Raw genomic sequence first — 27,945 nt, 5'->3', positions numbered from 1 at the left:
GCCACATTCATGGTGCACTGCTTTTCTAGAATGCAGACACACTGGACAGATTGTTTTTAAAAGCTGGAATTAGGCCAGGCGCGGTGGCTCATGCCTGTAATCCCAGCACTTTGGGAGGCTGAGGTGGACGGATCACAAGGTCAGGAGAGGGAGACCATCCTGGCTAATGCAGTGAAACCTCGTCTCTACTAAAAATACAAAAAAATTAGCTGGGCATGGTGGCGGGCGCCTGTAGCCCCAGCTACTCCGGGAGGCTGAGGCAGGAGAATGGCGTTAATCCAGGAGATGGAGCTTGCAGTGGGCCAAGATTGTGCCACTGCACTCCAGCCTGGACAACAGAGTGAGACATCATCTCAAAAAATAAAATTAAATTAAATTAAAAAATTAAAAAATAAAAAAGCTGGAATTAGAGTTTCTTGATTATTCCAACACGTGAGGACATCCGTTCCTTTGTCAAGTCCAGAAGGAGATCAAGTAGAAAAGGCATGTCTCCCTTTCTTACCATGCCACGTATCTTGGCAATATTTTTGTGCATTGCCAATGGTTTGAGGATATTCAATCCTTGCAAGCATCCAGGGACTAAACTATGGCTACTAGTAGTAGTCTCTCTACTCCAGGGACATAGAGAAAGGGTCATTGGAAAGCAAGCAGTCCACTGAGTTTTCTCCCTGACCCAGCGAAGCTTCCTTCCATGTCTTCCTGTTCCAGTAATACTGTCACTTCTGCAAAATCCAAACTTCTTATAAGATCGCTAAATCAGCAAGTAATAGGGAACTCCCAAGTCAGATTGTTAATAAAAATCCTTAAATTACATTTGAAAGACTGCCCGCTGAAATGTGAATCTTCCCCCATTGTGAAGGAATGCACACCACAGCTCGGAGTCATTACGTATTTAATGAAAAAACAAAACAAAACTGAAAACTGCTCTAAACATCCAGCCCAGGAGAAATACTATAAAATGGTCAAATGAAAGATTTTCAGTCAATGTCACCAAAAGTCTACTCCACCTCTTCATTCAAAGCAGATCTGGAAATGAGCAGGTGAGGGCAGAAAGGAGACCCTTGTCCAATGTAAACATCTCAAACCCTGGAGAGTCTCCATAGACTGCGACCGTCACACAAGGAGTTGAGCAAGCCTCTGCAAAAGTGAACTCACTGAACGAGATCTTGGCATGGACTTGGTGCACCCTGCATGTTGTGGCGTCAGGGGTGCTCCCCAGAACTAGAGGTTATGGAGCCCACCTGTGTGCCGTTTCTGAGACCCACGCTTGGGACCAGTGTCTGCTGGAGGACTCCTTCCTGCATCCCCTGGGGACCCCTCTTCCACATCCTCTGCCTGAATCCCACCAACCCCTGGGCAGGCCAACGCCAAACTCAACTCCCCTCCAGACCCCAGCAGGCCCTTCCTCAATTATCTGTCTCAGCCTGCTTTTTCATCCTGTCATCCATCCATCCATTAATGTATTGAATGTCTGCACTTTGCAGGTTAAATACTCTGGGGATATAAAGCTTCCTGTTAAACCAGAAAGGGAGAAACAAGACAGATAAGCAAACAACTCTGGAACAAACAAATGAGGAAAGGGCCATGATAGGTCTATATTTTAAAACCCTTTAAATAGATTTTTCCCTACCTTTCCTTAACAAATAGCATTTCTTACAGGCAATGAGCAAAGAAGGAGGATCAAGGCTTCCTGCGTATAATCCGCTGTCTCTCCCTCCTCACTGCTCCTTTTACCCAGAGTGGAGGACCTCTGTGCTGGCTGGCTCCTTTAGTGCTGATGAGTGGGGTGTCCTGCAGTAATGGGGCAGAGCTGAGCCTCCTCCTGCCTTCCCAGGTAGAAAGGCAGAGAGACAGGTGCCCCATGTAAGAGGCCTTCCAAATGGGCCTGACTTGAGTCACTCAATGGATGCAACTATGAAAGTGAAGTAAGAGCCAAGCTATCAGAATCTCCTCCCTAAAAGGGGGTCCCACAACCCCCTACCCCAACATGCCCCATCTGGGATGTGTGGGTCCTGGCTCAGCTCTTGCCCTCCGTGCCCCAGCCTTGACTGGTGTTAATCACTATAGGGTCTCTTCCTCTTGGCATTACCTCCTCGCCCTACCCAGGGTGAACACTTCTAGCTAACATCCTTCTATGCAAACACTTTAGCATTTTTCAAAGGTGGCCTTCCAATATACATTTTCTGAGTCATGCAAATCGTATCATAATTTCCCACCTTCACACACACTGACTCGCAATGATTATCAGTAATTTCACAGCGAGGGAGTCCTTAAGAAGCACCGTAAGTTGAAGAGTGGAATATGGCACCTCCAATGAACTCAGAATCATTCTCCAAACACTTTCCCACCATGAGGGCCACCAGGGAGACACACACAAAGCCGATGGACGAAAGCAGAGCTGTGTGACTTAAGAAACTCTTCTGTCCTGAGCTCTCTTTGTAGGGGATACATCCCTAAAACTTACAGAAAACACTCAGTGAATTGAGTTCGTGCCACATTGTCACCTACCTATTTAGAGACATAGGACAAACAGATAGGAAACAAGTGAAGAAGCTCAGCTTCTCCCAGTTTTGTGCTTCGGTCTCGAAACGAACATTCATTATCAATGTGGCTAGATCAGAACCCAGGCTGGGTCATCTGGAAACAGCACATGCAGAAACATCAGCGAGGCACAGCCTAGCAAAGGTGATGTGGGGTCTGGCTACGTCACAGTGGTGCCACAGCCAGCCTCTGGCGAACAAACGCTCCTGCCCACAGCCTCCCACTACAGATAGCCCTGTCTCCTGCGTTTCACCATGAGATTGTTGCTGAGAGCTTTTCTGACTTACAAAAAAAATTTCATCAATTTCACATTCTGTGTTCATTAATAACTCCTATTGAGAAGCGTACAATTATACTGTGTTCTGAGTCTGTGGAACAACACTGAACAATTAGTGCAACTGGAGGTGGGCCCCAGAGGAAAGAGGCAGCACTCCTCCTCCTAGAAATCTCAGGTCAAGATTCCTTGGGTTGGAACTCCTCCCGCCGCTCCCACAACATGCCGTGGTTAGCTTGAGGAAGTGTAAGATAAGTGAGGAGGAGGAAAAGTAAAAACACAGTGATTTATAAACTACCCCCCCCCTTTTTTTTTTTGAGATCGAGTCTTGCTGTTACCCAGGCTGGAGTGCAACCGCACAATCTCGGCACACTGCAGACTCCACCTTCCAGGTTCAAGTGATTCTCCTGCCTCAGCCTCCCAAGTAGTTGGGATTACAGGCGCCCGCCACCACGCCCAGCTAATTTTTGTATTTTTGGTAGAGACGGGGTTTCACCATGTTGGCCAGGCTTGTCTCAAACTCCTGACCTCAGGTGATCTGCCTGCCTTGGCCTCCCAAAGTGCTGGGATTACAGGCATGAGCCACCACACCCAGCCTAAGCTCCCTTTCTATAGGTGACCTGACTTAAATATCTGCAATTATAAAAAAAAAAAAAAAAAAACAACTTTAAAAACCCAAAGTAATGAGTTTAGTGTGATATGACTGGAGAAATGACCGACCCCAAGAAACAGCAGGAAGGAGGTTCATTTTCCTCATTTTGTCAGGTGGCATCCACACTCCAGCAAGCAGCGTAATAAAATTTAAGACTGTCTATTCCAAGAGAAGTCATTCTAAACTTGTACCTATTGGCAATTTGGTTAGGAGAAAATGAACCTATTGGCAATTTGGTTACGAGTGAAATTAAAGTATTCAGGAAAGGAAATAATCTATTCTGGTTTTTGTCCCCAACTCTAAATATTAGCAAGATGACATCCCATGGAGATCCCAGACCAGCTCTTCAGGATTAGCAGCTAAAATGTTGATGTCTGTAATGTGTGCCAGTAGCATCCCCCAGAGGAAAGGTAAACCTTACAGACCATAGCTTCCCCCATCACCTTTCCGAGAAGTCCAAGAGCTCAGCCAGCAGATGCTGTTCACGGAGGTTTGAGTGACAAGGCCTGGCTACTTGTAAGACTTCCTCCCATCCATGGCCCACAGCTCTGTAGCCAGAGCTGCCTGGCCTCAGTGATTGCAGCTCATGCCCTCAGAGGCACAGCCTCCTCCCCTGTAGATTCCTCCCCCGTTTTGTACCCTGCATGCTCAGAAATGTCACCCCTACCAGCTGTGCTTCAGCCTGATGTCCCCCTCCCTGGGCTGTCTGATGAGGGTCAGTGGTGGCAGCAGCCCAGCTCACTCCTGGCTAACCCAGGCTGGAAGGGCTTCCTGCAGCCTCAGAACAGTCACGGATCACAGGCATGACTTCCGAATCTGCCAGCTCAGACTGCGTGTCCCAACTTGAGGTCCAGGAAATACAATCAGTGTTAGCTGTGCCATTTTCCACGCAATATCAACATAAATCGAGGTACAGACCCTGCCTCTGCTGCCACCAAGCTCTGCTGAGGTGTTTGTCACTCACAGTTCCCAAAGTCGGAGGCACACTATGTCATGGTGGGGGCAGAGGTGTTCCACATCAGGAAGCACCCGGTCAGCCAGGAGGGAAGGAGGGCAGGAAGCTGTGGGCAAGATCCTTTATCATGGTTTCCATGAGAAGGAATGGACCAGGCTGGTCAGCAGGCTTAGGATGGGCTAGTTTGGATCATTTCAGCAGACTCTGGAGCATGGAGGCTGTCCCTAATGTTTGAGGCCTAACTCTGGGGCGTTAAGGTGAGTGGATCATGGCCTGGAGTGAGAGAGCCTCCATGAGAGAAGTGATTGGAGGCATGGACCCTGGAGCTGTTGGTTTGCATCTGAAAAGTGATCCCATGGGCAAAATTGTTTACTGGTCTCTGGCAATTGGGTCAGCACAACCCCAGATGTCTAAGGATCAGAATACAGACAATAAAAGACATGGTTAAATAAAAGACACTAATCCAGAACCAAGCTGTTTCTGACATAGACACAAAATATGGCTTCCCCTCCACCCCAGCCCTACTCATACACACATCTGTCGGCCAAGTCTTTACGTCTAATAGGACGCTCTTAGAAGTAAGACCAAAAAAACTCATGGATCTGAAGAAACGAGCTAAAAAGTAAGAATTAAGTCAGCCCCTTCAAGTTATAATAAGGATACCAATAATAGCCTGTGCTTAATGAGTGATGTCATGAAGAACATGTTACATGTTCTGCCCTGTGCTATATCCTCATGTATTACTTTACTTGATATAGGACTCGTCTTCCTCAAAATAGGACAGATGAAAGGGCTCCATCCCTCCCTGTCACTCTGATCCCTACACACAATCTATTTCCACCACCTTGGAAGAGCTGCTGTTGAAACTAAACTAACTGAAACTGCACTGTGACCCAGGATCCTGGTACCTGCTGTTCCTGCTCTCTGGCTCTGCTGAACATTGCCTGGCACACCGGCTGCTGGAACTGGAACATGCCAACCCTCCCTACCCGGGAGGAACAGTGAATTGAGATGACAAAGATTAGACCAGAGAGGAACACAGTGTTGTTACTCAGCTCCTCCTCGTCTTTAAAAGCCTGAGCCAAGTAAATGATTAAGCTACAAGCATCTCATGTCACCCCGAGATAATAACAAGCTAGAGGTGTGAACATAAATGGATGAGATACTCCTGTTATTACTAGAATTTCACAACAGTCAGGACAGAACTTGGGCACCTGGTGGTGATTTGTGAGCCAAGGGATGTAGCATGGTGGGGGTTTATTTTGCCATACCAAGTCTTCATTTGTTCCTGAAAATATTTGATTCTTATGAAATATATATTTTTAAAAAACAGATTTGAAATGCTAAAGTCTCCTGGGTTGCAGCACCCCAGTTAATGTAGGAATGTAGAGATTCGTTGATTTATACACTTGAAATAAATACTTCAAAACTGGACTTGGACTGAAGGAGACTCTCTGACTTCTAAACGTATTACGCATACATTTACGAGGATGTGCTCATTCAAAAGGCTTGTCTCACACTCTATAAACCAAACCAAATTTTCCAAAAGTCAGGAAAGATTCCAAGGGTGAAGAAAGGGTGAGAGTTCCTAACAGAGTCATAAGTGGATTTTACCCCCGTTTTATTAACTGTTCACTGTCAGTCGAAGAGTGAGGGACTTCCAGCAGATTACAAGAGAGGCTGTGCACTGGACTCTGGACCTCTTGAGACAGCTCTAATAGTAAAAATGAATCCAATGGGCCGGGCGCGGTGGCTCAAGCCTGTAATCCCAGCACTTTGGGAGGCCTAGACGGGCGAATCATGAGGTCAGGAGATCGAGACCATCCTGGCTAACACGGTGAAACCCCGTCTCTACTAAAAAATACAAAAAACTAGCCAGGCGAGGTGGCGGGCGCCTGTAGTCCCAGCTACTCGGGAGGCTGAGGCAGGAGAATGGCGCGAACCCGGGAGGCGGAGCTTGCAGTGAGCTGAGATCCGGCCACTGCACTCCAGCCTGGGCGACAGAGCAAGACTGTCTCAAAAAAAAAAAAAATGAATCCAATTTATGAAGAAGCTCTGGAAAAGGCTGCGACGTGACTCTACAAGTAATATTTTCTAGTCTAGTAGCTACCACCAAAGGAACTCTGGCACCTGGAATACGACTGGGTGCTCACCCGCTCCAGGGTCACTGCAGCCCCAGGGCAGCCTAGGCAGAATGCTTGGAACCTCTTGGACAAAAGCTTCCCTGTTAAACATGGTTCAAACACTTCACTGCCACCAAGATCCACAGACTTTCACAAACATGCAGGATGCAAACTACATTTATTTTTCCAAAATTTGCCCACTATTTCAATTTAAGATTGCCTTCATTAGATGGCTCACGAGAAGACGCGGTTGCTTCGATAAATACGTCTCTATTGTATCATCTTCCTGGTGCTGGATTTGTGAGTCACTCTGTAAGGAGCTTGTTTATTTTTGTTTATTTGTTTTTATTTGTTTGTTTTTAAAGATAGAGTCTTGCTGTGTTGCCCAGTCTGGAGTGCAGTGGTGCGATCATGGCTCACCACAGCCTCGACCTCTGGGGTTCAAGCAATCCTCCCTCTTCAGCCTCCTGTCCTGAGTAGCTGGGACTCAGCTACATTTGTTTTATTTTATGTAGAGACAAGGTCTCTTTATGTTGCCCAGGCTGGTCTCTAACTCTGGCCTCAAATGATCCTCCTGCCTCAGCCTCCCAAATTGCTGGGATTATGAGTTTGAGCCACCATACCCAGCCTTGTTTTTAAAAATCTATTGCTTTTGGTTCAAAATTCTTTAAAGCCTGCTTTTTCACCAAAAAAAAAAAAACCCCACCTGTTTTCTTGCAACCAACGATGCTCTCCCTTCTTCTTCCCTTGCTCATCAGCCGTCCTCCCCCATGAGAAGGGCACCTTGGGATCTTTCGGAAAGGATTCGGAGGTGAGGAGGGAGGGCAGGAAACCCGGCTATTGTTTCACCAGCCTCCCTTAAATTTAAGAAGAATTTAAAACACGCTCAAGGCATTTCCTTTTGACAGGCTATTAACAAAGCAGAGTACAAACTGGTCCTCAGAGAATGGGGACATTTTATCACTCTGCAAATTGATCAAATGTGGCTTTCCCAAGGTGCAAAATCAATGAAAATGTAAACAATTATGAAAAGGCAATAAAAGTGAGCTATAGCTAGGCCAGGCGTAAGCTGTGTTTAATTTTTAGTAAAGATTCTCCAGTTTCTCTACACTTCTGAAATATCAGTCAGATTCATAGACCTAAAAATATGTCAGGGGGAGAGGTTTACACGTTCTGTTTCCTCCCAACAAGTAAATTACCCAGTTACTAAATCAAGCCTTAGACACATGCATCTTATACCAGAGAGGCAAATCTCCGTTTGGGGAATCAAAAGTTCTTTTAATAGATGTTAACGGCATTATATGCTTTGACAAATCAAATGCAAATCAGTAAACGTTCTCCTTTTTAACTTTTAAGTTAAGGGGTATATGTGTAGGCTTGTTGTATAGGTAAACTTGTGTCATGGGGATTTTTTGTGCAGCTTATTTTATTACCCAGGTATTAAGCCTCTAGCACCCATTGGTTATTTTTCCTGATCCTCTCCCTCCTCCACTCTCTGCCCTCCACTAGGCCCCAGTGTGTGTTGTTCCCCTCTGTGTGTTCATGAGTTCTCATCACTTAGCTCCCACTTATAAGTGAGAACATGTGGTATTTGGTTTTGCATTTCCGCATGAGTTTGCTGAGGATAATGCCCTCCGGCTCCATCCATGTTCCTGCAAAGGACATGATTTCATTCTTTTTTATGGCTGCATAGTATTCCATGGTGTCTATGTACCATATTTTCTTTATCCAATCTACCATTGATGGACATTTAGGTTGATTTCATGTCTTTGCTATTGTGAATAGTGCTGCAATGAACCTACGCATACATGTGTCTTTATAACAGAAAAATTTATATTCCTTTGGGTATGTACCCAGGAATGAGACTGCTGGGTCGATTGATATTTCTGTTTTTAGGTCTAAACTTCTTTCTCTCTAGCAACCTCTGCCTTCAGGAGACCTTTCAATTCACTTTCACCTTCCTAGATAATTACCCAGATGCAAATGTGTGGCAAAGGGGGGTCTAGAGACCTAAGGGGTCATGGGGGATTGTGGGACACCAACAGTTTGCACAGGATGACAAATTTAGCTTTTCCTTAGGTGTCCACATCTAGGTGGTATCACCTTAGTCCAGAGCTTGTTTGCAAACAACAGATAGAGACCCCGACACACATTGGTCCAGCTCCCATGCAGCACCCCTCTGGCCCCTCCAGCTACCCATCCCTTGCCCGTTCTTCAGGGTTCAGCTAAAGGCATTCTACATTTTCCAGAAGCAAGGGTAGAGGCAGAGCCAGTCCAATGAGCTTGCCCACAGCAGGAGCTCTGAAACCACTGAACTGACTCTTATCAGGTCCCTTGGCTCTGAGTGTCTTGGTCTGATGGCCAGTCTGTTTCCTGTCCACAACGTGGCTTCCCTGAGCTCCTGGTTTCATGAAGGGCTAGGTAATTAAGATGAGACCATCATCAAGGGTTTGTCTCTACTGTTTTTTCCCCTTGACTGCTACAGAAACAATGTAGACAGAGTTTCCTAGGAGCTTTTGTCTTCTCAAAAGCACAATACCTGCCTTTAACACCAGTGGAAAACACACTAGGACTGGAGCCCATAGTTCCATGAAAATTGCCCAACTATATGCCTGTTATCCATCAAAAAGACAGTAAGTCTTTTGTTAAACTGTCCCCACCCACCCATATCTCTATATTGTTCTAGTTATCAAACTCAAAACTTGGAGGTCTGTTTGTTCTTTACTAGAATCATAAAGTTCATTGACATAGATGTTTATGTTTCAGCTACACAGAGCAATAATATCACGTAAGCTTTCCCAAGACTTGTCACCTCGCCAGAGGGCATTCTCAGGATCACAGACTCTGTTTTTATCTTTCAAGATGAAGACATTTTAGTTATAAGTATCTTTTTTTTATTAGAAAGAGTTTTTGAATTTTTAAGCCAAATTTAAAAAATATGTTCCAGGAGAGTTTATAATTTACAGACACAACACTCAGATAAGTAGAGATGGAACCAACTTTTTTCTCTGCAATTGAAATTAATTCTGCACTTCAGCTGCCTTTCTGTTTCCTAATAGAAAAAAACTGAAACATAGGCTGGACATGGTGGCTCACGCCTGTAATCCTAGCACTTTGGGAGGTCAAGGCAGGTGGGTCAGTTGAGGTCACGTTCTGTTCGAAACCAGCCTGGCCAACATGGTGAAACCCCGTCTCTGCTAAAAATACAAAAATTAGCTAGGCGTGGTGGGGAGTGCCTGTAATCCCAGCTACTCAGGAGGCTGAGGCAGAAGAATCACTTGAATCCAAGTAGCCAAGGCTGCAGTGAGCCGAGATTTCACCACTGCACTCCAGCCTGGGTGACAGAGTGAGTGAGACTCTGTCAAATAAAGGAAGGAAGGCAGGAAGGCAGGAAGGGAGGGAGGGAGGGAGGGAGGGAGGAAGGAAAGAAGGAAGGAAGGGAGGGAGGAGGGAGGGAGGGAGGAGGAAGGGAGGGAGGGAGGAAGGAAAGAAGGAAGGAAGGGAGGGAGGGAGGGAGGGAGGAAGGAAGGAAAGAAGGAAGGAAGCGAGGGAGGGAGGAAGGAAGGAAGAGAGGGAGGGAGGGAGGGAGGGAAAGAAAGAAAGAGAGAGACTGATTTTCCAATTAAAAATAACTTAGTCATGGCTGGGCACGGTAGCTCACGCCTGTAATCCCAACACTTTGGGAGGCTAAGGTGGGTGGATCACGAGGTCAGGAGTTTGAGACCAGCCTGGCCAACATGGTGAAACCCTGTCTACTAAAGACACAAAAAATTAGCCAGGCAAAGTGGCGTGCACCTGTAATCCCAGCTACTCAGGAGGCTGAAGCAGGAGAATCACTTGAATCCAGGAGGCAGAGGTTGCAGTGAGCCAAGATCTTGCCATTGCACTCCAGCCTGGGTGAAAGGGTGAGAATCTATTTCAAAATAAATACATACATACATACTTCCAGTTATCAACGTGGTTAATTCAGATCCAAACTGTCATTCAAGATGTTCCCCTCCCCACCCTAAGGGTGGTTGGACTTGGGGTGGCATAATATCACTTTGTCATGGTTGGGGGTGTGGTCTCACCCAAATGCAACCAGTCTCCTTGTTGCTCCCTGCAAGCACTGGGGGACTACAGGTGCACACCACCACGCCTGGCTAATTTCTGTTTTTTGTTTTGTTTTTGTTTTGCAGGAATGGGGTTTTACCATGTTACCCAGACTGGTCTCAAACTCCTTGGCTCAAGAAATCCACCCTCTTTAGCCTCCCAAAGTGTTGGGATTATAGGCATGAGTCACTGTGCTGGCCAAAATCAGTATTTTTATGTAAGAGGAGGTAGATTGAAATGAACACCAAGAACAACTTGGAAGAGGAATTGAAGGGAGTTTTTGCTTTTTTTTTTTTTTCCTAAGTCAATATGTCATTCAGGAGAATATGGATCAATCACCCTGAATTGTCTTAGTGATAATGGGAAGCTCATATATTCATCTGAATTTAATGAGAATTTGTTGTCAGTGGTGCCATGTCCTTGGAGCTATTATATCCCCTGCACTGGATGCTGAACTCTGTGAGACCCAGGACTACTAATTCTGATCTCCAAGTACAAAGCCTTACACTTTGAGGGCATTCAGTAAATTCTTGTTAAATAAACGAATATTATTAATTTCCCTTTGGTTTTGGTGCAGTAAGCTGGTCAATGAGCCTGTGCCTTAACTACAGCTGTCGTGTATGGCTGGAGAAAGTGACACATCAGGGCAAATGTGTGCCTGGGTCAGATAGATTGTTTTAGGGCACTTAGTGGCTGGCTTGAGCAATCATGGGGTTCGTTACTTCTCATAAGTGTCAAGTCTGTGGACAGTGAGGCATGTCCCCCAGGTCAGCTTCCTCTGGGTGTCTGATCTCACAGTCCCTACATAGCTGCCAGCAGCCAAGAGGCTATCTGGGCGCTGGTTCACAGTCGTGGGGGAAAGCTCACTTCTGTCAACTGCTTCTTGCCATGCTGTTTTAATTCATCGGAATGAAGCCCTGAAGTGGATGACTGTAGCCAAGGAGATGGCATGTGTCAGTAAGCTTAAGCCAAGTGAGACCCCAGAGTTCATGGGCTGTGATAGGAGGCAGCTCATAAAACTGAGTAATACCTGGAAAGGGGAAAGGAAATGGGTGTGAGGTATATAACCAACAAATACTCACGACAAATTCACGATTAGCCACCTGTCTAAATCCTGCTTAGTTTATCTGATCAAATCACTCTCTTACTCTCCTCAGAAAGTTTCCAATCTCCCCCTCAACCTCCTGTTTCACAAAGAAAATGGAACTGTGCCGACTAAAATTCCCTCAAGCCTTTGCCACCATATCCCAGATCTACCTGCACCAGTACCCACAGTCTCAGCCTTCCCTCTGTGAGGACAGAGGAGGGGTCCCTCTTCCATCTTCTCCCAGCCTCACCCATCTCTCCAGAACCTTAAATAGTTGATCACCTCCTCCTCTATCTGTAGATGGAGCCACATCCACTCAAACAGAGCCTTTCTCAGCCATGTTTAAACGTGGTCAGGTGCCTCACGGCTTTCAGAACTCACCCAACCCCATATCCCTTGTTAACTCTTGCCTTCTCCCCACATCTTCGGGGTCAGATTCTTGAAAAACTTTTCTATATTCACTCCCCACCTCCTCACCTCAAACACTTCTCAACCCACCTCACTGGCTCCCTTTTTACCCCTCAGCTCTGACAGCCATGTTTGAATCTAATGCATATTGTTCAGTTTGGGGCAGTTTTCTCTTTTAGCATTTTTTTACAGCGTTAACCACTTGCTCTTCTTGAAACATCCTCCTCACATGGCTTCTGCCGCCCTTTGCTCTCCGGATCTTCTCCTGCCTCTCCAGCCTCTCTCTTTCAACATGCTGGGCAGGCTCATCCCCTTTCTCCTGCCCATCAGATGTTAAGTTTCCACAGCCTTTGTCTCTCGCTCAGCCTTTCCCTCTCATTTGACCCTTCCCTAGGCAATCTCGCCCCCTCCCAGGCTTCTGTTATCATCCATATGCCGCTGATATCCCCACTGTGTATGTCTAACCAAGGCCTCTTCTGTAGATCTGAGATTTGGTTATCCCAATGGCCTGCTCAATACTCTTGCATGTGTCAAAGTCACAATAACCTAAACATGTCCAAAACCAAACATGTCATCTTGCTGCATTCAAGATTCCCAGTGGAACCACCATCCGTTCATCCTGTTTCCCATGCCAGAAACCTGGGTGTCCTTCTTGGCTCTTCCCTCTAACTCGCCCTCATGAATAATTCATTACAGTGGTCTGTCTACTTGACCTCCTAAACATGTCTTGAGTCCATTTCAGTCTCCCTATCTTCATCACTTCTATTCTAGTCCCAATACTATAATTTCTTCTTTGTACAATTGAAGCAGTTTTCTATTTTCCCCACATCTGCTTACTTTGTCCTCCTCCAAGTCATTTTCTCCTCTGCAGCCAGAGCAATATTTTCATTTGGTACCAAGCTCCCCTTGCCCATCCCCCAAACACATTTATCTACTTTCAGCTTCTTGAACGCCCAAGGAGCCTTCCTACAACAGATCTTCCCCCTGCAAATGTTATTCCCTCTGCTTGTAGGGCACTCACCCTTACCCTACACATTGCCTTATCCATCCTTCAAATCTTAGCTCAAATGTCACATTCTCAGGGACCTTTTTACTAATTCACACACAAGACCAAATGCAGTCCTTTTTCACAGTCTCATAGGAGTCACAGTTGTAATTTTATATTTATTTGGATTCTCAGTAGACCATACATCCAATGAATCCAAGGGCCAAGTCATCATTCTGCTCTCAGAACCCATCAAAGTGCCTGACACATAATAGATTCTCAATAAATACATGATAAATAAATGAAGTTATTACCAGCTGGGTCTTTTTACTCATTTAGCCATTATTTATTAGACATATTACCAAACACTATACTATGGAATGGAGATAAAATGGTGGCTAAGACAGAGCTCCTGCCCATAGAAACCCTCGTCCTCGGACTTCCGAGAGATACAGACAAGTATTGACAGTTACAGTTTGGTGAAAAAGATTCTGATGGGGTGAGCACTGGATACTGTGAAAGCATGTGAGGTTCCTGTAACCCAGTGGCAGCTTAAGTAAATTCCCTCTTCCTATTCCCTACTTTTTCTTAAACCTCCTCCCCATGACTTGCATGCACACACTTAACCCTAGAAGACTTATTTTATTCTTCTACTTCTGCTTTCCTTTGTTTTATTTGAACCTGGGATCCTATGGGCTTTAGTGAGTTCATGAGCACCTGACCATTGGGAAACTTTTGAATGCACATATATTTTAAAAGAAGAGGATCTACGGGTTTCATCAGATTCCCAAAAGCGTCCTTGCCTTAAAAAAGTTAAGAACCAGTGCCTGAAAAATGCAGAATAATGAAGGACAAGGAAATGAAGAGCGACTCTTTAAATACCAGGCATCAAAGAGTATTTTGAAATGTCCAAAGAACAAGTATGTGTAAAGTAAACCCTGGCATCAATAGGAAGCCAAGACATGGCGTCACCAGACCTTTCCTGTAGAGGTTTTTATTCCACTTGAAAGAATCAACAAACAACAAAACACATGACATACGGGACAAAAGCTATTGATCAATGATGCTAATTCTACAGGAAAGGTCAGCTGTTGCTTTTACATTTGACCAAGGAAAGGAAGGGAATTAAGAGAATCCCCAGTGGTGTCCTCAGGCAGAACCCTGTGTTGAGTACTTTCACATGTGAAGCTTCCCATGGATGCAATAGCACCTGTAATCTGGTCATTGTTTTCCCCATGTGACTAATGAGGAAGTGAGAGAGGTCAAGTAGCCTGTCCTAGGTCCCACAGCCACTCCCTGCAGCCAAGATTCACACCCAGGCCTGTGTGCCTCCCACTCCTGTAGTGTGGTCCCTATGCTTCATCGAGGAGCCTGTGCTCTGTAAAATGAAATGAATGCATTAGTGATTTCAAATTACTTTAGCAGAAGGAACCTATTATTCAGTTTCTTGTTCTGAAACATTTTTTCCATGGGAAAAGACTGGGAAACAAGAACGTGTATATATATATATATATTTGCTTTGCTTATTTTTACAGAAGGAGACACAGGAAGGATGGTATTAGTTTGTTCTTGCACTGCTAGAGACTGAGTAATGTATAAAGAAAAAAGATTTAATTGGCTCACAGATCTGCAGGCTGTACAGGAAGCATGATAGCATCAGATTCTGGGGAAGCCTCAGGAAACTTACAATCATGGCAGAAGGGGAAGTAGGCACATCTTACATAGCTGGAGCAGGAGGAAGAGAGAGACTTGGGGAAGTACCACACATTTTTAAACAAAATCTCATGAGAACAGCACCAAAGGGGAAAATCTGCCTCCACGATCCAATTATCTTCCACCAGACCACCTCCAACATAGAGGATTACAGTTCAACATGAGATTTGGGCAGGATCTAGCAGAAATGAATGAAAATGACCTCACATAGGAGGTGGGCAGAACAGGGGCAGAAGGAGTTTAGGGATGGGAATGAGACTTTTCTGAATATGTCTTTTTGTGCTGACTACATTTTTGAACCATTTAAATGGCTTACAAGTTTAAAAACAAAATAGAAAAAGAATGACAAAAGCAAACCTTAAAAGGAAACACAAATAGAAACAAAGGAACCTAACTGTTTATGCAACGGATAACATAAACACATATTTTAAAAAATTAGTGCAGGTAACTTTTGAACACAGTATTTTGCTTGTACAACCTCAATAGGAATATTCTAGGATTTTAAAAAATTGCAAGTAATTCTTAGTTTTACCTTGTAGGCTTGTAGTTGATGGTATCAAACGGGCAAAGTGCATCTGTAGAATTAACAAAAGGCTATTTATTGAGATCATACAAGAAAGACTGCTACCATCACTTTCCTCCTAGTGAAAAGTCAAAGGAGGGTGAGTTTTATAGAGTAAAAAAAGGAAGTCTTAAGACAGACAGTGTTTGATTGGTGAGTGTTCTATTAGATAGAATTTTTGGAAGTAGGGAAGCTTTCCAAATGGCTTTCAAATGCTTTGAGCAGTTTATGACTGGCCCATCACCTACTGGTACATTATTGGGAGCCCTCAGGCTAAATAAGGTCACATGGGATTTTCTGTTTCAACTGGAGGAATAGCTGGTCCTTAGCTGTGAGGTCTGAGTCTTGTATAAGCAATTCCTCAGTAGAGTTATGGATGTGACCATTCCAAAAGTGTTTTGTATGTTTTGTAGCAGAGAGCCTACATATATAGATTGTTGAGAATTCAGATTCTTACTCTTGGGGAAGGAAGATACAAGTATAGAATGGGAGAATTTGAAGAAGTTTCCTGCAGTTTGAGATTTGATTTGGGGCTATCTCATGATTTATTAAAAAGTAAATGAAGGTTGCCTGGTGCCTGCAAGCAATTTTCTGAGATGGTAGCCAGTATCCCAGATTTGGGCAGAGAATAAACACCATTTGTGTGGAAGACAAGGTAAGAATGGACAGGCTTAAAAGGAAAGCTAGTGGAGGGTGGAAATGGTAGGCAGAAAGGAGTGGCAATTTGGGACAAATGGTGGCCAGGTGTTGGAGTGCAGAATGTCCTTGGCTATGATCATTCATTTGCACTCTATTTTATTTTGTAAAATATGTTATCAATCTTTAGGCATAAGACACTATAGAAGTTATAAAGATCAAAATTTATGGCTGGGAGCGGTGGCTCACACCTGTAATCCTAGCACTTTGGGAGGCTAAGAAGGGCGGTTAACCTGAGGTCAGAAGTTCAAGACCAGCCTGGCCAACATGGTGAAATCCCATCTCTACCAAAAATACAAAAATTAGCAGGGCATGGTGGTGCACGCCTCTAATCCCAGCTACTTGGGAGGCCGAGGCAGGAGAATCACTTGAACCCAGAAGGCAGAGGCTACAGTGAGCTGAGATCACATCACTGCACTCCAGCCTGCGCAACAGAGTGAGACTCCATCTTAAACATAAAAATAAAAATAAATCAAGATCAAAATTAACATGTAGTCTCTGTCTTCAAATATAGAAATAATAGTGTTGTGGTTGACAGCGTAGACTCTGGAGCCCGGCCTCCTAAATGAGAACCCTCACCCCACTCTTACTGTACCTATTGGTCTGCTCAGGCTGCCACAACAACACACCAGACTTAGTGACTTTAACAAGAGAAATGTATTTCCTCACAGTTCTGGAGGCTGGAAGTCCAAGATCAAGGTGTCAGCAGGGCTGGCTTCTGCTGAGGGCTCTCTGCCTGGCTTGTAGACAGTGACTTTCTTGCTGTGTCCTCACATGGCTTCTTCTGTGTTCATGTAGAAAGAGAGTGTACATGCTCTGATATCTCTTCCTCTTCTTATGAGGACACCCATTCTTATTATCTCATTTAACTTAAATACCCCCATATATACATATGTAACAAACCTGTACTTTGTGCTCATGTACTCTAGAATTTAAAGTATAAAAAAAAAAATTATCTCCCTAAGGCCAGTTCTCCAGATGCAGTCATATTGGACGTCAGGGCTTTGGATATGAATTTTGGGGCATGATATTCAATCCACAGCACTATGTGACCCAGAGAGTTACTTAATCTCTCTGCCTTAGTTTGCTAACACGTGAAATTGAGATCATAGCATCTGTCTGAGAAGGCTGCTGCAAGGACTAGCTGGTTGGCTCACACAGCACACACTGAGCCCAACACACAGTAAACACTCAATAAATAACATTGCCTACTTAATTCAATACTTAATTTATACACTTATCAATGATCTTGGTGAGAATAGAATTAGGAGGACATATGTAGGATCTCCTTTTTAAGACATTTTTTAAAATCCACACTTCCATTTGTTTTTGCATAGCTGGAGGTGACCCTCACTGACCCTCTAATATTTGGGTAATAGAAGAAACACAAGTGTTCCTCGAAGGGATTTGTAACCTGAGCCTAGGGCAGGGCTCATCATTATTTAAATGTTCAGCAGTTGGCAAAACCTACTGAATTAAAACCATGATTATGCCAGAAATCACACTATCCTGCTTCTTTTTAACACTGGGCTTGGTTAATCACCAACATCTTTCTCTCACATGAAGAATGACCCAGCACTGACTTATAAGTGCACAACACTTTTTTTTTTTTTTTTTTTTTTTTTTTTGAGGCAGAGTCTCGCTCTGTCGCCCGGACTGGAGTGCAGTGGCCGGATCTCAGCTCACTGCAAGCTCCGTCTCCCAGGTTTACGCCATTCTCCTGCCTCAGCCTCCGAGTAGCTGGGACTACAGGCGCCCGCCACCTCGCCCGGCTAGTTTTTGTATTTTTAGTAGAGACGGGGTTTCACCGTGTTCGCCAGGATGGTCTCGATCTCCTGACCTCGTGATCCGCCCGTCTCGGCCTCCCAAAGTGCTGGGATTACAGGCTTGAGCCACCGCGCCCGGCCAAGTGCACAACACTTTATTACTGCACTAATTCAGCACAGTTCTTATTGAGAATGGGCACAGGAGTAAAGGAAAAGGAAAACATCATCTACGTAGCCTGGTGTTTGAAATAAAATGGTAAAGTGTCTACAATCGGTTCTTTGTTTTTGAATATTGGCAATATAGATTCATTTTATAGTATTCAGAAGTGGTGAGAGTGGTTTGTATTCATCTAATTTTATTGGAATCTTATCCTCCAGGCAGTTTTGATGTATTATCTACATACTGACCATACCTCTGGCTTTGCCCAGAGGGCTCTCTCATGAGGATGACTTTCATCATACTGGTATTCTGCACACAAACTTCTCCCATCATAATTTGTCACAGAATCTAAAAATAGGGCTTTGCCTATTAAATCTCCATCTTGCAGGGCCTGCCCCTGTGTTTGCTCAGTGCCTATTGCACATTCCTTAGCTGTGTTTCAGTCTGTTTTCCTGGATCCTAGGCAGAGTGGGCCTAGCAATCACCACCCGTAACACGTACTCCCTTCCCCTCCAAGCCCTCCTTCTCACATGGTCTTATAGGGAATGAAATGGCCACCTAAAGACAGGTTTGCATGCATGTCCCTGTAAGTTTAACTCCTGGAAGACTAGACATCCAGACAGAGAAGCTCTCAGTGGAAAAACGGCGAAATTAAATAATTGTTAAAAGCTACACACACACATGCACACTCCCACACACCCATTTGGAGAAATAACTTAGTTCAGACAACACTGTGGAAATCAAGCAGCCTCCCTGTCATGGGTGAGTCTGTGTGTCAGTTTGACTGTGCTGGGGATACCCAGGTAGCTAATAAGACATTATTTATGGGTGTGTCTGTGAGGATGTTTCCAGAAGAGACTGGCATTTGAATCTGGAGTAAAAGGCCAGGCGCGGTGGCTCAAGCCTGTAATCCTAGCACTTTGGGAGGCCAAGACGGGTGGATCACGAGGTCAGGAGATCGAGACCATCCTGGCTAACACGGTGAAACCCCGTCTCTACTAAAAAATACAAAAAACTAGCCGGGCGAGGTGGCGGGCGCCTGTAGTCCCAGCTACTCGGGAGGCTGAGGCAGGAGAATGGCGTAAACCTGGGAGGCGGAGCTTGCAGTGAGCTGAGATCCGGCCACTGCACTCCAGCCTGGGCGACAGAGCAAGACTCTGTCTCAAAAAAAAAAAAAAAGAAGATCTGCCCTCACCTATGTGGGTGGGCACCATCCAATCCATTGAGGAACCAGATAGAGCAAAAGGCAGGGAAAAGGGAGACAGGCTGTCTCGTCTAGAGATGGGCATCCATCCTCTCCCTCAGACATCAGTACTCCAGGTTCTCAGACCTTCAGAGCCCAGGACTTAGACCAGTCATTCTCCCCTACCCACCACCAAATAAGTGAACGGTTAATGGTTCTGAAAACACAGAACAAGAAGGACCTTTGTACGAATAATTATAAGCAGTATAATATAAAAAATTTCCAACAAAATGGAATTCAGTGATTTTTTTTAATATAGTACTTGATAAGTACAAAGTAATGTACATCACGTTATGTTACAAAATATGATAATAAAACACTTGTAATTTAGCTGGGTGCGGTGGCACATGCCTGTAATCTCATCACTTTGGGAGGCTAAGGCAGACAGATCAATTGAGCTCGGAATCTCGGGACCAGCCTGGGCAACATGGCGAAACCCTGTCTCTACAAAAAATACAAAAATAGTCAGGTGTAGTGGCACATGCCTGTAATCCCAGCTACTCAGGAGGCTGAAGTGGGAGGATCACCTAAGCCTGGGGAGGTTGAGGCTGCAGTGAGCCAAGATCCTACCACTGCACTAAAGCCTGGGCGACAGAGTGAGACCCTGTCTCAAAAAACAAAATAATAGGCCAGGTGTGGTGGCTCATGCCTGTAATCCCAGCACTTTGGGAGCCTGAGGCAGGCAGATCACCTGAGGTCAGGAATTCGAGACCAGCCTGTCCAACATGGCGAAACCCTGTCTCTACTAAAAATACAAAAATTAGCCAGGCGTGATGGCATGTGCCTGTACTCCAAGCTACTTGGGAGGCTGAGGAGGGAGGATCTCTTGAACCCGGGAGGCGGAGGTTGCAGTAAGCCCAGATCGCCCCACTGCACTCCAGTCTGGGCAACAGAGTAAGACTCCATCTCAAAATAATAAATAAATAAATGTAATATTATATAAAACACTTGTAACTTGGCCACTCAATTTAAGAGCTAGAACATTGCTAACCATTATATCTACTTCTATATTCTTTTCTCACCCCAACATAACTACTGGTTTTTAACATTCCCTTGCTTTCTTTAAAAAAAAAAAAAAGTGATTTGGCTGGGTGTGGCGGCTCATGCCTGTAATCCCACACTTTGGGAGGCCAAGGTGGGCGGATCACTTGAGGCCAGGAGTTCGAGACCAGCCTGGCCAACATGGCAAAACCCCATCTCTACAAAAAAATACAAAAATTAGCAGCCGTGGTGGTGCAAGCCTGTAATCCCAACTCCTCAGGAGGCTGAGGCACGACAATCACTTGAAACCAGGAGGCAGAAACTGCAATGAGCCAAGATCATGCCACTGCACTCCAGCCTGGGTGACAGAGTAAGACTCTGTCCAAAAAAAAAAAAATGATTTGTATGTATTCCTAAATACTATATTATTCACTTATGCTTATTTTAACTTCATAAAAGTGGTATACTTTTAAATTTTATAAAACTTGCTTTTTTGTGGAATATTATGTTTCTAAGATTCATCTATATTGGACCCTACGTGTGTAATTTACTTATTAGTACTTCTTAAAATTCCACTAGGTGAATATATGCCACTGTCTGTCAAGGGACAGTTGGGTTGTTTCCAACTTGTTAAAAATGATACTGCTGTCCTAGCTCATTGTGTTGCTATAAAGGAATACCTAAGGCTGGGTAATTTATAAAGAAAAGAGGTTCATTTGGCTCATGATTCTGCAGGCTGTACAGGAAGCATGGCCCCAGCCTCTGGTGAGGGCTTCAGGAAGCTTCCACTCATGGCAGAAGGGGAAAAGGGAGCAGGTGCATGGAGCTCACATGGCAAGAGAGAAAGGAAGAGAGAGAGAGGATGGAGGTGCCAGGCTCTTTTTAAACAGTCAGTTCTCATGGGAACTGATAGAACGAGAACTTACTCATTACCTTGGGCATGGCACCAAGCACCCCATGACCAAAACACCTTCCATCAGGCCCCATCCTCAACATTGGGGATCAAATTTCAACCTGGGATTTGGAGAGGACAAATATCCAAAGTATATCAATTGCTATGAACATAACCATATGTTTCCTGTTGTACATGTCCGTAGTTACTAAATATGTCCTGTGATCTAATAGAGTGAGTCCCTACACTTTGTTCTTCTCCAGGAGTGTTTTGGCTTTTGAGTCTTTGTATTTCCTTATGGTGTAAGAAAGGATTTGTCAAATCCATTTTTTTTTAACTTTAAGAGTATTTTGTTGGAATTGCATTGAATCTATAAAGTAACTTGGGAAAAACTGACGTCTTTAGGATGTTTAATCATCCTATCCATGAACATGATATATTTCTCCATTTATTTTAAATCTTCCTTACTGTCTCTCAAATTGTATAATTTATAAATTGTCATAAAGGTTTTGTATTTCTATTATTAGATATATTTCTAGGTATTTTTTGTTGTTAGAGGAAATGGTGAAGGGTTGTTGTTATGTCTTTTGTTTGTTGCTGGTATATAAAAATATACATAAGTTTTCTGCACAGATTTTTAATTCTAGCCACCTTGCTAAACATTCTTAGTAATCCTAATAGTTGTACTACTCTTGTGGATTTTCTATGTACACAGTTATATTATCTGCAAATAATGAAAGTTTTATTTATTTCTGAATCAAATTATTTTATTTCTTTGTTTTATCTTATTTATACCAGCAAAGGCCTTTGGTACAATACTGAATAGAAAAGGTGATAGCAAGCATTTACTGTATCTGTATTTAAAATCACTGGTCCTGACTTTAAATGATCCTAACTTTTGATCATCATCATCATCAAAAATAATGATTGTTTAGATTTTTGGTAGATACAGTTGGTCTCATATTCAAAGTTTATTAAGAAGTTTCATGATAAGTGGTTTCTGAATTTTATCAAATGAATTCTATGCATGTATTATAATGATCTTTCAATCTTTTAACATGATAGATTATAAGATCAGTATTCTAAGGTTAAACCAACCTTGCATTCCTTGGAATAAACCCAACTTGGTCATGGTGTATCTTTTTTTCTAAACTGCCGGATTTGGTTTGCTAATATTTCTTCTAGGATTCTTGTAACTACACAAGTGAATAATATGAGCTTGTGTTCTCCTTTTTTTTCTCTCTTTCTTGTATTATATTTATGACTTTATTGTCAAGATTATTTGGCTTCTAGAATGAGTTAGGAAATTATTCTTCTATTTCCTGGGAGAGTTTATGTAAAAGTATCATGATTTCTTCCTAGAATATTTCATTGAACTCATCTTTAAGATTGTCTGGGCTTTGTAATTTCTTTATGGCAAGTTTTTAATCACTGGCTCAATTTCATAATGGGTTATAAGGTATCTCTGCTTTTTATTTTTACTTAAATAAGTATTGGTAATTTACATGATTTAGAAAATTGTCCATTTCATCTTTATTTTTAAGTTATTACAATCTCCTTTTGGGTTTTCAGTCTCTGCCATTTCTATAGTTATATATACACCTTTGAGTTCCCAATGCCATTTATTTTTGCCTTCTATACCTTTTACTTGGCCAGTCTGATCAGAGATTTGTCTGTTTTACTAGACTTTTCAAAAACACAACTTTTGCCTTTATTGATCCTCACTGTGGTTGATTTGTTTTATATTTTATTAATTATACAGTGATCTTTGTTGCCTATTTCCCGTGAATTAATTCTGTTGTTCATTTACTAATGTCTTAAGTTGAATATTCTAAACATTAATGTTCAGACTTTCTTGTTTTCTAATATGTGCATTTATGTATATAAATTTTTCTTACTTTCTATATGCCCTTTAATTTTGATATTTAGAGTTTCAATATTACTCAGTCCTAAGTATTATCAAATTTCCATTATGGTTTCTTCTTTGACATTTAGAAGTGTGGTCATATATTCCAAAACGTGGTAATTTTTAAGTTCATCTTTTCTTATGTTTTCTGTCCTGTGCATGCAAAGCTCAGGATTATATCAATTCATACACAGAATCTGGAAATCCTCCTCCAGTTCTGTCCTCTATGAGACCCACCCCTCCCCTCAGTCGGCCCCCGCATACTTCTTTCTCTAAAGCCAAGACTCGCTCAGCATTTGAGCCACCTGGGCTGCTGCATGGTTTTACACAATCGGGGCCACTCTTAGGGTAAAGCAGTGAGAGGAAAGAGGAAAATGCAGCCACACGCTCTGGTCCCTGGAATTCCCCTTTCCCAATACTTGGTCCAAAAAGATAGGTTCTCTCTCAGAGTTTTGGCGCCTATGTCACCGCCGCACTGCAGAGCAGCTGAGGACGAAGACTGCACTCAGGGCTAGGGGAGAAGTCCTCACACTCAATTAATGGGGATTCCCACTCCCGTCTCTGACCCCCAGCAACACCTTTTCCTGGTTCTCCGGTTAGAAAGGCAGGGTTTCTCTCCCAGATTTTCTTGCCGGCACTTGTTCTGCATTGGGGCCCCAGTTCTACACTGGGGCCTCTCTCAGGTTAAAGCCACAAGATAAAGGAGGAAGGCAGAAAAATGTATCCCCAAACGATTCATTCCTCAAGTTTCGACTCCCTTCTCCAATCATCCTGCTATTGTGAACTTTCTAGAGTCTTCAGGTGGTTTCATTTAGTACCTTATCCAGAGGCCTCAACTATAATTGGTGGGAAGGAATAGGTGCTTTTACTCCCTCCTCACCAGCCCCAGAAGGCCCATCTCTTGCTTTTCATTGAACTCAAGTTTACTTCAAATTATGAATTTTGTACTTTTCCAGCATTGTGTTATATTTTAGCTGAGGGTCCTTCATATGCAGACAGACATGACGTTGGAAGCAGTAAATCTCCCCCTTTCTTTTCTAATGACTCACAAGCCATCTTTTTATTTAATATTAATAATACATTTCAGACATGGCCAATGAACAATATTAAGCTGTTTCTATATAGTTCTCTAAGCCTACTCTTTTTACTTAACCGTAAGTACTTGCTGAGAACTTCCAATGCTGAAGCACTGTGCTAAATGCTAAGGAATATGGAAATAAGACAAATAGATCCTCAGGGCATTCACAATTCAGCAAGGAAAACAGACACATAGGACTACTGTAAAACACTCTGATAAGTGCTGTGATAGGTCACTGAAGTACACTACATAGGTAAATATAAATGTTTTTCTCCAGCATAATTTTATGGTTATTCCATTTTATGGCAATTATATGTGCCATTATATGAATATATCATAGTTTTATTTAATCAATAAAACAAAATGATCCAAAATATGTGGTGGGTCTATTTGTTGGGGGAAATATTAATAATACTGACTTGGTTTGTGGAGGTTGTCTTAAGTGTACTATTATGGGCTGAATTGTGCACCCCCACATTCATATGTTAAAGTCCTACTCTCCAGTATTTCAGCATGTGAGATGTCCACCTGTAGTCCCAGCTGCTCAGAAGTCTGAGGCAGGAGAATTGCTTGGACCCGGAAGGCGGAGTTTGCAGTCAGCCAAGATCGGAACCACTGCACTCCAGCCTGGGCAACAGAGCAAGACTCCATCTCAAAAAACAAAAAAACAGGAGGGGGGGAAGCTTTTAAAGTAGTTATGATTGCACAATCTGAGTAACTATGACCACTGGGCCTAAGGAAAGTGCAAATTCAGGTGAGTAACCCTTCCAACTGCATCTAGGGGCCACAGTCATGGCCTGTGTATTAATGGCAGGTGGGAGGGTAACACTGATCTGTGGCCTCTAGCTTAAAAGCAGCCTAAGTGTAGTTCCGTATATGAAATTTCATTCTAAGTCTGTGGCTAAAGAGCTCAAATACCATTAGAACCCAGGCTGTCTCCAAGAGCAGGAGGAGGCCAGAGTCATGGCTTCAGGGTTCTCCCAGAGCAAAGAGTGGACCAGACATAGCCACACACATGCAAACACTTGTGTGCATTTGCACACTTGATTTCCTTTGTGTGTGCCTGGCCATGCAGGCAAATGTGGCTTGATGTGAGCCAGGACTCTCTCATTGTTCCCCAGGACTCCCCTAAGAGGCCTGGAATCTCCATGGCACATTAGCATGTGTCTACAACGTGAATGACACCTACTAAGTTGTGGCACTGTATGCAGGTCCGTCTCAACAGCTGCATGCAGTACTCCTCCCAGCTCTCTGTGACTCCCTGGCCATGCAAAGCCCACACTCACATATGCTAAAGCCTCCATTCTTCTCTCTGCAGGGATGACATGCCAAGCTCGAAGCTCCTACATCACCAGTGAGATCCTGTGGGGTTACCGGTTCACACCTGTCCTGACCCTGGAGGATGGGTTCTACGAAGTTGACTACAACAGCTTCCATGAGACCTATGAGACCAGCACCCCATCCCTTAGTGCCAAAGAGCTGGCCGAGTTAGCCAGCAGGGCAGAGCTGCCCCTGAGTTGGTCTGTATCCAGCAAACTCAACCAACATGCAGAACTGGAGACTGAAGAGGAAGAAAAGAACCTTGAAGAGCAAACAGAAAGAAATGGTGATGTGGCAAACCTGGAGAATGAATCCAAAGTTTAGTGCCCTAGCTGGGCAACCCCTTCACTTCTCCCCCTGACACAATCTTTCCTTGTCTCTCATTCTCTTTCTTTTTTGTCTCTCTTGCTTTGTTCTTTATTTATATTTAATTTTTACATGACCAGAAAACAAATCTTCAAGGTGTAAAATATCTACCTGCCCTCTCTCAGTTGTTTAGATTGACAAGGTAGACGTGGATTTGATGAAGGTGCAAAGTGCTCTCATTTGTGGCCCAAGCCTGGTCTCCTCCCAAAATACTACACGTCCAACTCCTGGAGATTTCAGTTACTTACCTGCATGTGTTGTATAATACCAGATCACTCAAAAAGGTGTGTCAAAGATTTTACCTGGGATATGACAAGCAAGGTTTCCGGTGCCTATTTATTCATTCAGTGAGACACAGAGTGGAGCCCTCAGTTTTATAGATCCCAATTCTTTTCATCTACCACAGGGTGAGGTGCTTGCCCCCATGTGGGCGTGGCAGTTATAGGGCCCAGGTGAGCTGAAGACAAACCACTGTACATATATATGCCTTATGTAATTATTTTCTTTTTGTAGTTAGTAATAAAACCCAGCATGTACAAAAGTACCACAGAACAGAACTTCTAAATACTGTACATAGATGTATCATTAATGTAGGTTTAGATATATAACTTTAGAAATAAGAAGCAAAAAAAAAAAAAAAAAAGAAAGAAAGAAAGAAAGAAAGATTCCTAACATGCAGTAGGCATTTCTGTTTTGACGTCTGTGTTTTCCAGGTTATTTTGATCCCGTTGATGGCTGGCCCTTCAGTGCACGGCCTTTGTTTGTGTCTCAGACTGGCAGCCGTTAGGGTACCTCACTGTTCCCATGCTGATCCTTTCATTGAATCTAATAAGCCATAGGTCTGGGGGAAATTGAGAGATCTGGTAGATGACAAAACCCACCACCAATATGCTGATATACTGTGAAATGTTACAAAACAGATGTCTGTTTTTAAAAGATAACAAGGGCCTCACTAACTGGCCTGGAGGAGGGGGAATACCAGGAAGGAGATATTCTCTAGCATGTCACCAAAGGTATGTTTTTACTTTTCACATGAGCTCTTGCCCTTTGTAGTACAATAATTTAGGAAACTTTTCTGCAAAACCATTGATTCTCCAGCTGTAGTTTCTCTACAGACTGTTACAATGAGACATGGTAAGTTAGCAGAAGATGGTTTGGGTCTAAAGCCATGAAATTCATGAAGGCATGTAGTGAGTGACACGCATTATAATCATCGACCTCTCACGCTTTGACTCTATCTGGCATTCTGCGAATGATATCTCGCCTGTCCCTGGGGCTTATCCATCAGCATTTCTTGCATTGTGATCTTTTATTTTTATTCTTTTATTATTTTGAAATGACCAGAGTTCAGTATTCAAAGATTAGATCAACAATCTTGAGGATTGTCTAAGAAATGTCTCCAGAGTACGCCACAGGTTAGAAATCAAATCCAAAGTGTCTCTCAATCAAAAGAAAACAAACAAAAAACTCCAGCCTTAATTCACTTTAATCTGCAAAAAGGAAGGAAGGAAGAAAAGAAGGAAGGAAGGAAGGAAGGAAGGAAGGAAGGAAGGAAGGAAGGAAGGAAAGAAGGAAAGAAGGAAGGAAGGAAGAGAGGGTATTTGTACTGGAAATCTGAATTTTAAAATGAAAAACATAAGAAAACAAATCTTAGCTCAAACCTCCGGGGCAGGTGGAGATTTTGCACTGTAACAGATCTTTCACATTAATTTTGCGTTTATAAGCTGTTTGTTCTTTAACACAGTTGCCCATCATAAATATTCATTGAATGGATCCAAGTTTATTTTCAGCTCCTACAGCTGTGCTCAGTTTGAGGCTCTGCACCATGGAGGTCAAAGAGATCAAACTAGCTGTCCCTCTTTGTTTCCCTTGCCTTCCCTGACCTGATTGCACAGGCCTTTGCTGTAGTCTGGGGACCTTGTCTACTAAAAAAGAAGTCCCAGGATAAGGAAAGTGGCTCCTAAATATAACCTCGGGGCCTCTCTTCTCCCATCTCAGAGACGTTGGATCAGGACAACTGCCTCTTGGCACTGACTTTAAGGAAGACAAAACTGTTGGCCATAGCCCTTTCCTGTTTGCCAGCATTTCCTTTTTGCATTGAATCTCTGTTGAATCATGTCTTTATTTCACACACTCTAAGAAGGA

At 43.4% G+C, this 27,945-nt stretch overlaps 1 protein-coding gene across 1 annotated transcript in view; it reads left to right on the top strand.

Moving 5' to 3' along the window:
• The window catches only part of KCNJ6 (potassium inwardly rectifying channel subfamily J member 6), a 222,920-nt gene extending 195,629 nt beyond the window's left edge, over nucleotides 1–27,291 (top strand). The window contains exon 3 of the mRNA XM_033232467.1: nucleotides 25,433–27,291. Coding sequence (XP_033088358.1) covers nucleotides 25,433–25,758 — 326 coding nt within the window. The 3' untranslated portion in view covers nucleotides 25,759–27,291. The remainder of the gene's footprint in view (nucleotides 1–25,432) is intronic.
• Nucleotides 27,292–27,945: the final 654 nt, after the last annotated feature.

Source organism: Trachypithecus francoisi, unplaced genomic scaffold (genome assembly GCF_009764315.1).
Source record: "Trachypithecus francoisi isolate TF-2019V2 unplaced genomic scaffold, Tfra_2.0 Lachesis_group14, whole genome shotgun sequence".
NCBI lineage: Eukaryota > Metazoa > Chordata > Mammalia > Primates > Cercopithecidae > Trachypithecus > Trachypithecus francoisi.
Note: the sequence above shows the minus strand (reverse complement) of the source record. Positions and strands in the feature narration are given on the sequence as shown.